The sequence below is a fragment of the Pieris brassicae genome, chromosome 1, assembly GCF_905147105.1.
Source record: "Pieris brassicae chromosome 1, ilPieBrab1.1, whole genome shotgun sequence".
NCBI classification, from domain to species: domain Eukaryota; kingdom Metazoa; phylum Arthropoda; class Insecta; order Lepidoptera; family Pieridae; genus Pieris; species Pieris brassicae.
The window spans coordinates 15437641-15446973 of record NC_059665.1 but is presented as its reverse complement, the minus strand read 5'-3'; the positions used below and the strand labels follow the sequence as shown (position 1 = coordinate 15446973).

General features: G+C 32.5%; 2 protein-coding genes across 2 annotated transcripts; one reads left to right on the top strand and one right to left on the bottom strand.

The window, feature by feature from the left end:
• The first annotated feature begins 148 nt into the window (after positions 1–148).
• LOC123709917 (arfaptin-2) lies at positions 149–8457 on the top strand. The gene is made up of 7 exons (XM_045661533.1): positions 149–413; positions 831–961; positions 1380–1544; positions 2994–3162; positions 4359–4511; positions 4894–5062; positions 5216–8457. The coding sequence occupies exons 1-7, from the start codon at positions 403–405 to the stop codon at positions 5417–5419; spliced, it is 1002 nt and encodes a 333-aa protein (XP_045517489.1). The 5' UTR covers positions 149–402; the 3' UTR covers positions 5420–8457.
• Positions 8445–9209, bottom strand: LOC123709926 (DPH3 homolog). Its single transcript, XM_045661544.1, has 3 exons — positions 8988–9209; positions 8838–8912; positions 8445–8636 (listed from the first exon to the last, which is right to left on the bottom strand). Exons 1-3 carry the CDS (start codon positions 9093–9095, stop codon positions 8568–8570), a joined length of 252 nt encoding a protein of 83 aa, XP_045517500.1. The 5' UTR covers positions 9096–9209; the 3' UTR covers positions 8445–8567.
• Positions 9210–9333: the final 124 nt, after the last annotated feature.

The window sequence follows — 9333 nt, the reverse complement described above, 5'->3', positions numbered from 1 at the left end:
TTTATGAACTATTAGGTAATGCTTTACAATTTATCTACCATTTTTTTGCTAATCTCATTTTTAATCTGTTTAAAACACAAAGCGCGTTAAAACGACTATTTGTCATTTAAAATTAATTTTGCTAAATGTCAGCAGTCAGTCTGTTGAAAGCTGCAGCTTGAGCTTACTGAGGCTGTGTTCATAAATTTTGAAGTTTATTAGGAATTTAGAAAATAGAGATCTTAAAAATTTATGATAAGTATACAAGAATTTTTAAAATTTTGTTTTGTCTAGTGAAGTGTTAAATTACATTTGATGTATGATAACATTAGTCATGTATGCGTTGTAATTTTAAAAGATTTTACGAGAACGGCTAAAATCTAAGGCTTAGGCCATCATCGTACGCTTTATTGCACCGGCAAAATGTCGAAGTGGTGAGTAATTTCTATTTTGACTATTTTTCGAATATTTCAGATGGTTACGTACTTTTTAGTTAGTTTACAAATCTCAAATACACAAGCAGTAGTTGTATGTGTTTCAATGGCACAAAAGTCTTATAAAATGATGAAATCAGTTCTATAAATGTATGTGCATCATATAATTATAGGACTATATATACTATACTATATAGTATTTATCGTCAATGTCAAGGCCCTTTGATCAAATGAAGGATTAAGGAAAAACTTTACTAAATCTTTAGCTTGCTGCACAATATTAGCTAAATTTATATATAAAGGATATATTTCCATTAAATCCTTTGGCTATAGTGCTACAAATGATTTAAGATACTATTGAAGTGATAGATTTGGCATACTAAATATGTGTATAGTATAGACTGATTTTTTTAACAGGCAATCAGAACGAAGTATACATGAAATGCTGAAAGATACCCCTCCTCTTAGAGAATCCAGTGATTCAATCACATCAGGGACGGAGGCAAAATTTTCCTCTTCAAGATCTATGAGTTTTCCCTCAGCATATGGTAAAATGAATGTTTAGTTTTTCATAATATTAAATTAAAACCAATAAACACTGCTATTTCTTTGAAATTAGAAAAAATCCTTTCAATGATAAAATATACTAAATCCCAAAAAAAAATACAATCTAGTCATATTAACCATTAGGATGACTAGATTGTTTAAAATTATGAATAATTATTAAACAGGTTGTTACCTGAAAAATATATAATTAAGTGTTGTTACACTCAATTATATATTTTTAATCGTCACTGTGGATACAGAACTAACATAAGTAAATATTTAAAAAGTATAAAATGTAATACATTAATTCTAAAATAATCTATTGAAAATTTTATTTTAAGTACATAATTGTTTTTTCTGTACTGTTTTACCATTAAGCATAGCTTAATAAATTGTTAAATGAAGATCTTGCTGTTTCAGTGTCACCAGAGATGACACCAAATGGAGCAGCAAACACAAGTACACTTTTGCGATCTAGCTCAACTAAATTGGAAAATCTCAAGAATTGGAGTGTATCAACTTACAAGTGCACAAAACAACTACTCTATGAAAAACTTGGCAAAAGCTCAAGGACTGTAGATACTGGTAAGAAAAAAAATAATGTTGAGAATAACAAATTTAAACTAACAAATGATTAATTGCTTTGCCTTTGCTTATTGTTATTATGTAGATAAACACACTGGCTTAATAAGCTGATGAGAGCATATTTTTGGTTTTGGAGAAATTATCTAAGCTGTTTTTAAAAGAGTTCAAAAAGGGTGCTCTAATTACACTAAGGAAGTGTAAGTCAGTGCCTAGTCGGTTTGGTAGAAAGTTCTTTAGGGGATTTATATTATATTCAGTAGTCTTCAATTTCAAAGAACTATCCCTTAAATGTGTGTTATTACTCAAAATAAATGACTTCTCAATTCCTGGAACATAATAGTGGCCAATAAGGATTTTATAGGTTTCAATGAGATTACCTCCTAATCACCTACTTCCTAAATTGGTAGGATCAAGTGCTTTCAGATGATCACTATAAGGTGTTCAGATCATTTAAGTGGCTTTTCTTTGAACCCTTCAAATCATAATAATTATTTTGTGAAATAAGGGTCCCAAATGCTGTAGGCATAGTGAAATATTTATATGTCTTTATGAGTGCATGGAATTTACCTTTTCCAATTAAAAATATCATCTAAGCCACTCTTTACTGCTTGAGATTGGCTGTGTGGATCAAAGTACTGATCCTTTAATTACGCCACTTGATACTTGTCGACGCAAGGACAGTGTATCTCCAATGTGTCCTTTAGAACATCTTTACGTTACGAAATTCGTAATCCAAGTAAATATTTTTCCCCGGACCAGGGGGGTCGTGCTCGTCCTCTTTTTTGAATATAAGATGGCGTACACGTTTAAAATCTAGGTAGACTATATCTATAGCATCACCTTGGTATAAACTTCTTACTGATTCATTTAGGTGTTTGAGAAGGTTAATTGCTACAGATCGTCCTGGCACAAATCCATGCTGTTCGCAGGGTATAATATTTTTGTCGAATAAGAATTTTCTAAATTTTTAGCTATAATCTTCACCATATATCAGATAATACACACGTGAGACTACATACATTAGAGGCTGATAATTTGTTAACTTTCTTAAATATTGGCACAACAACATAGTTATTCGTTCATAGTTATGGTTTATCTGTGAGTTTATATTAATAACACGAATGGGATGCCGTCTGGTCATGATGTTATTGTGTCGTCAAATGTGTCTAGGGATTTTAAAACCATTTCACTGGAAATCGAAAAAGCGTCAAAATAAGCTTCGGTCTTCAATAATTTGACGGTTGATAATTCGGTAATGGTTCAGGGGTGTAAGTTAGCTCACAGTTATCAGCGAACATTTCTGCTATTATTGATTGCTCAACAACAAGTCCATCTACCTAATTAACGTATCAATATAATTTAATTTAATACACAAGTAGTTCTTAAATAAAATATACTGAATTCATTGTCAGGTCTTGATAAACTACTTAACAAAAACTTTCTGTGCAGAGTTAGAAGCGCAGATCGAGATGCTTCGCGAGACACAACGCAAGTACTTAAATGTTCTACGGTTGAGTACGGCATTAGCGGCACAGCTTTCAGCTGCATCCAACACGCAACGCGCTCTGGGAGAAGCCTTTGCTGACCTGGCACAAAAGTCGCCGGAGCTGCAAACTCAGTTAGTTATTTTACTAGTTTAATATTACGCATATATATACCTAGTCCAGCCATGAGTTCTGTTACAAATGAAAATCAATTTTTTTAATGAAGTTATGTAATATTATTAAAATTTATACCTAAGCGGTCTTTAATCTGTTTGTACAGGCCTTTAATCTGTTTGGCCACAATTCTATGAATTTACGCAGTGTTCCCAAAGGAAACTTCGCCACTGCTTGCTGCAAAGATTTTTAAAGAGACTCGATGCCGTCGTGTCGTTTAGAAGAGACCATGTCCTTTAAAAAATAATTCAGAAGTCCATACTTTTAAGTCTAAAGGGTCGAGGTCTGGGCCAGTCTGCGGCACTTATAAATTCCAGAACTTTGGTGTCCAAGACTGGCATGGATAGTTAGAAATATTGCTAATGAAAACTTTTTGAATTTCAATTTTAGAACTCTTAACCTAATGTTATATATTGCATTTATTTGTCATTTGTTTTTGTGCATTGGCGGTAAATCTAAAACACTTGTTACACGTGAAAATGAAGCTAACGCAAGAAAATTTTCGTTCAATAGTTTATTATGAGTTTCGTTTTATCAACAAAAAAACTATGATAGCATTTTTTAATGAAGCCCCATCTCGTGCCACTATATACAATAGGTTAAACGAGTTTAAGCGTGGACGTAGCAATCTCAATGATGATCCGCGCGTCCTTTAACAGCGACTACTGAAGATAACATCAGTGCTGTGCGACGCATGATAGAGGAAGATAAGAGAGTAACCTATCAGCAGATACGAGCAAGCCTAGGCATTGGTATGAGTAAAGTTCGAAAAATATTACACGAACATTTAGGCGTCAGGAAGTTTTGTACCAGATGGATTCCCCATACTTAACCGACGACCAGAAACACCTTGGCATGGACTGGTGTCGCCAAATATTATAAATTCCACGGCGGTGTCTCAAATGCTGTTTTGACATCGTCACAGGTGAAAGCTGTATATATTGCTACGAACCCGAAACCAAAAAACAAGAAGCTCAGTGGGTGTTTCCTTTCGAGGATCGGTCAACTAAGGTAAAGAAAGGAAGAAGTCAAGGAAAAAGATAAGTAGTAGGTTTTGGTTATGAAATTGATAAAAGTATTATAAGATAATACACTCCCCCCCCCCCATAATATATCATCTTACATATGTATCTATTTATTTAAACAAAATTTGCAGGTTTCTATATAATGCGGATACACAGAGGTCCTTAACCCGTAATGGCGAGACATTACTAGCGGCTTTGCACTTCTTCAACAGTTCGCTGCATACATTGGCCAACAAAAGTATGGAGGACACGCTACTAACAATTCGACAATATGAGGCAGCCAGGTATATATACATATGAGGTTGAATTTACTGTTTTAAAGGGACAATTGTACAAATAATAAAACACTAACTGTCTTATTTCACAATAGGAACTAAATACATATAATATCGTGTTAGTTTCCGTGTTTACAATGATAATATAATAAGGTCACAAATACGTTTATAAAGAGGGACGGATATGCATAATATAATCACACAAGCGGAGCGGTGGAGCTGAGTTCAATTCTCGATACACTAAATTAAAAATAACATTATTAAGGTTAACTTATTGCTTTGTAGCAAAAAAAACTACTTTTCTGATTTAATTAATTCAAAGGTTTTTGTAATACATGACTATTCTGTTGATTTAGATTTAAAAAACTTAATGTAAAAAACGTATGTATAGGGTGGAGTACGACGCATATCGTAGCGAAGCGGAAGCAGCGGGCACAGGGGTGGGTGGTAGCGGAGCGGGTGGTGAAGGTGTGGCGGCTCGACTTGAAAGGCAGCGGTCTGTTTATGGACGACTCCGGGATGACTCCGCAGTCAAGCTCAAGTTACTCCACGAAAACAGGGTATATATATATATACGTTTTTATTATGGGACATGGAATGTTGCAATCGCTGCGTTGTGAATTAATTGAGCAAAGTAACTTATTTCAGGACCTCAATGTTAGTAACAATTGTAGTAGGTAGGTCAATATAAAGGCATTATTTTACCATGACAGGTGAAAGTGATGAATAAGCAGCTGTTACTGTTCCACAATGCGATATCGGCCTACTTCAGCGGCAATAACGTTGCCCTAGAGGCCGCTGTACGCCACTTCAGCGTGCCTGGGGCATTGCCTGTCGCACCCCAGCAACCTCCTGTAACATCACACCCCATAGTGACTACGCACCCCTCGGTACCCCACGCCGGTACCCCGCCTTAGGACCTCGCCCTTGCGATAGGAACGAATGAGTTAGCTTTTCATCATAATCTACTCATAAGAAACATCTACTTTTGCCTACGTAGAGTGAAACTTAGAGTCGTCCATTAACGGTACGGTATTTGACAGTTTTATATCTAAAGAAAAAAAAGTGCATTTCCCTTATCAAAATTTAATTAATTGACTGATTTACCTTCCTATTGATTCTTTAGTGAACTTATTGAAATCTTTACTAGTTTAAATAACTGTTCACTCGTAATGAACGACTCTGAATATTACCCTGTAAGGTACCCTCTCCATGTATGTCAAATATTTTTTCTCTATAAACTATGATAGGTCTGGTGTGCACAAAATTAGATTGTGACTAACACATGAAACACACCTTTAAGTCATAGAGAAAAAACAACTGACAGTTTCTAACTTAAATTTGATTAAAATTGGCTAAAATCAAAGGCAATATAGATGTTTCGACAGTTATTACATTCACCTGAAATAAAATTTTGCACCCACAAAAATTTTGTTTCGAAGAATATGATGTCTAATACTTATTAGATGTATAATAAATAATTAATAAAAATGTAATAAGATGAATGAGCTAAAGTTTGTTAAGCAGATTATAAGGTTTTGATCTGACAATATATGACATTATTCATGACTTATGCCCAATTTATCTACCAGATGTTTTCTGTAGAAAAGACATGAAGTATGGACCTACAGTAGTAGAGTGTTGATTGCAGGCATGATGCCTGGTTCACATTATTCCAGTCCAGTGCCAATGTACCATTCCAATGATTATTCCAGTCCAGTAGACTGTAATGATGGTCTATTTCACATTGCAGTGCCGGAATAGTGTGAACAACCAATCCAATGCTTGAATACACATTTAACAGTGAACACACATTGTTGTTATTTTATGGACTTGATAGTTCAAATGAACAATGAAGTGGAAATCTAAACTAATGCCCTGTTTTATTCCTTGACAAACTACAGATATGATTTGTGATATAGATAATTTTGGCAACCGAAATAGATAAATGAGGCTTCTGTACCTATTTCCAGTAGAAAAAAAAGGGAAGACTGACTTGAATGTATTGCTATGTTGAATATTATTTGAAAAATATTTTTTTTACAAAATTTTCTGATGTCATTCTCATTGCCATTCTGTATTCTAAGGAATCTTCTGATATTAGCTGTTGCAAAAGCATTGCAGTCTTCTTTTTATTTTTATCACTTATCCAATTTCTCACCCAATTCAGCTTTTTTCTTCTACTTCTACAAGTAATAGTTAAACAATTTTCTAAACTTCTGTCTTAAAAGCATTTTAGCCATTGTTACCAATCTAACAGCTTTTGACTGACTGGAATAATTACAGCACTGAATTACTGGACTGGAATAATGTGAACCATTAAGTTAAATTAAGTTTTTTTTATAATGTGTGAGCTCAGTATTACTAGCAGACAATGCCAGTTAGTTTTAAGATTGGATAATTTGCTTTTGCATTCTTGAGATTAGGATTGTATTAACATTTCTAATTTAATAAAAAAAAAAATTTTTTTTAATTTAGTATGGAATTGTAATTTTTGTATGTGACTAGTTTCACAAAATCTTTTGACTATCAATATGATAACCAAGTAATTATCATTTAGTGGATTAAGTCATTATCTACATTTAAGAGATTTTTTCATAACTATGATTGGCCTTCTTAATTTTTACAGGAAATAAATATGTCATCTACTAATTAGTCAGATAGCCTGTGATAGATTTAAAATTAATAATTTCTCTCTATAAAGTTGTATATTTTATGTGAGTCCTAACATTCCTTATACAAATATTTTTTAAATATAACATCAACTGCTTAGGTGTGTATGTTAATAGTGGAGTTTATAGAAGGAAACTATTTTTCTATGCTTTAGCTTACATTTATTTAATAATCCATTGTTGCATCATGCACTAAATATGCACAATTATATTTCCTCTAGTCATAATCAATATAAATTTTGGCATGTTGCTTGCACAGTAGACCTTATAAAGATTTCTTTTGCAGCCAATGTCTATCTATCGATTTAGGTCAAGTCATTGGCTGGGAATTATATTAAGTTTAAGAAATTTTATTTATACTATGAGTCAAAAACTGTTTAGGAACTATAATGTCAGTAAACTTCAGTGACAAATATTTATTTGCTTGTTCTTGGTCTGAACAAAGATTTTTATTATTTTTAATGTTTGAAACATATCTAGTCCGGAGAAATAGTATTTTTTTGTATAAATATAATTGATTAAATTTTTGAAACTAATTATAGAATTAAAATCATTCTCTTGGTATGTTGAATATTTGTAATGTTCCTTTGGTGTTTTTGTGATTATTTTATTTCAGATTTGAGTCACTACTTATGTACCAACTAATACTGTACTCTCAGGTTTAAAAATATTGTATCTCAGCTTAAATTTATTACAAACATTCAAAAATAGACAATATATGTTATATAAGTGTTACTATATCAAGAATATAATAGATACTATCTATACCGTTGTAGCTAGTCAAAATGCATTTCCTTTATATGCTTTACTTATTGTGTAAAAAAGCATATTATGGTTTTTATTATAATGTATCTTTACAGCTGGGATCATTTATAATTATTATACTTCTGGGCTAAGATTTACAATTAAATGTGTACCAAGCAACTTATAAAGATGACAAACAATATAAGGCTTTATGTATGAGATTTGATAGTGTTTTATTCACATCATATAAATACAGTGAAAACTGTTTACGACTACATCATTTAAAACAACATACCAGTTATTTAGACTAAAATGAAAGGTCCCAGCTGAACTTTATTGTATTAGGTTCTTAATAACAATGTCATCAGCAGTTATAACTTGGTTTTTAAGACAAAATATGTGTAGTCCCTTCTATATAGACTACTATTTTTACGTATTTAGTGGACTATTCAGGACTACTTTGCAAATAAATGACAAGTTACAAAAAATGATGTCTTTTAAGAATGTGGGCAATGAGTAATAAATATTCATATTTAACAGATTTTATTTTAACTTATCACAGAAATCATCTCCAGAGATGATAGAACTCATCTCATTCACAACATAGGTATTACACAGACATCATATCTGGTTTCTATTGATTATATTTTTAAGCTTTCACAGCTTCTTTATCACCAGGTTCTTTCTGTGTTTCTTCAGATTCCGCTTTGAATTTTTCCTGAAAATTACTTACTTCAGTATTAATATATTTTAAACATATAAATTTTTTAAGAGCTTTTGATCTATCATGGCTTAACTAATTGTCATGAAGTTTAGAATTAACTTTATTACCACATAATATTTATGTCGCTTTAAAAGCACAAATCCTGTTATTTGATCATTCTACGCAATATCTAATCCCAGTACTAAAATTACTTACCAAATCATATATAACTTTTACAACTAGTGAACAACTGGGACATGTTGCGACTTCTTCCCCCGCCATCAAGTCCTCCTGAAATTATGGTAGTCACATTATAATTACTGAAACAGAAATTAAAATCACAAGCAATTTTTAATAATATCTAACCTTACTAATCTGAAACTGGTCGCCACAGGGACATGGGTAATAATACATCCCTTCGTCTTCGTCGTATTCAAAATCTTCTATTTCAACCTCATCATGGAATACCGTCATTGTTTCTGAATATATATTTTACGCACTAATATATATCATTAATCTATGCATTGCATCGAGCATGTTCACGATGTTACAATCCGTATTTGTTATTTTCAAAGCCTAGATTTCGATATAACACGATTGACAATGTTATGACGTACGCTACAGAGTACAAACTATAAGTCTTTTAGTCTATACACTGTAGACTAGTTATTGGTATTCGTCTGTCTGTCGTGCTGTCAAGTGTAAACTGTAA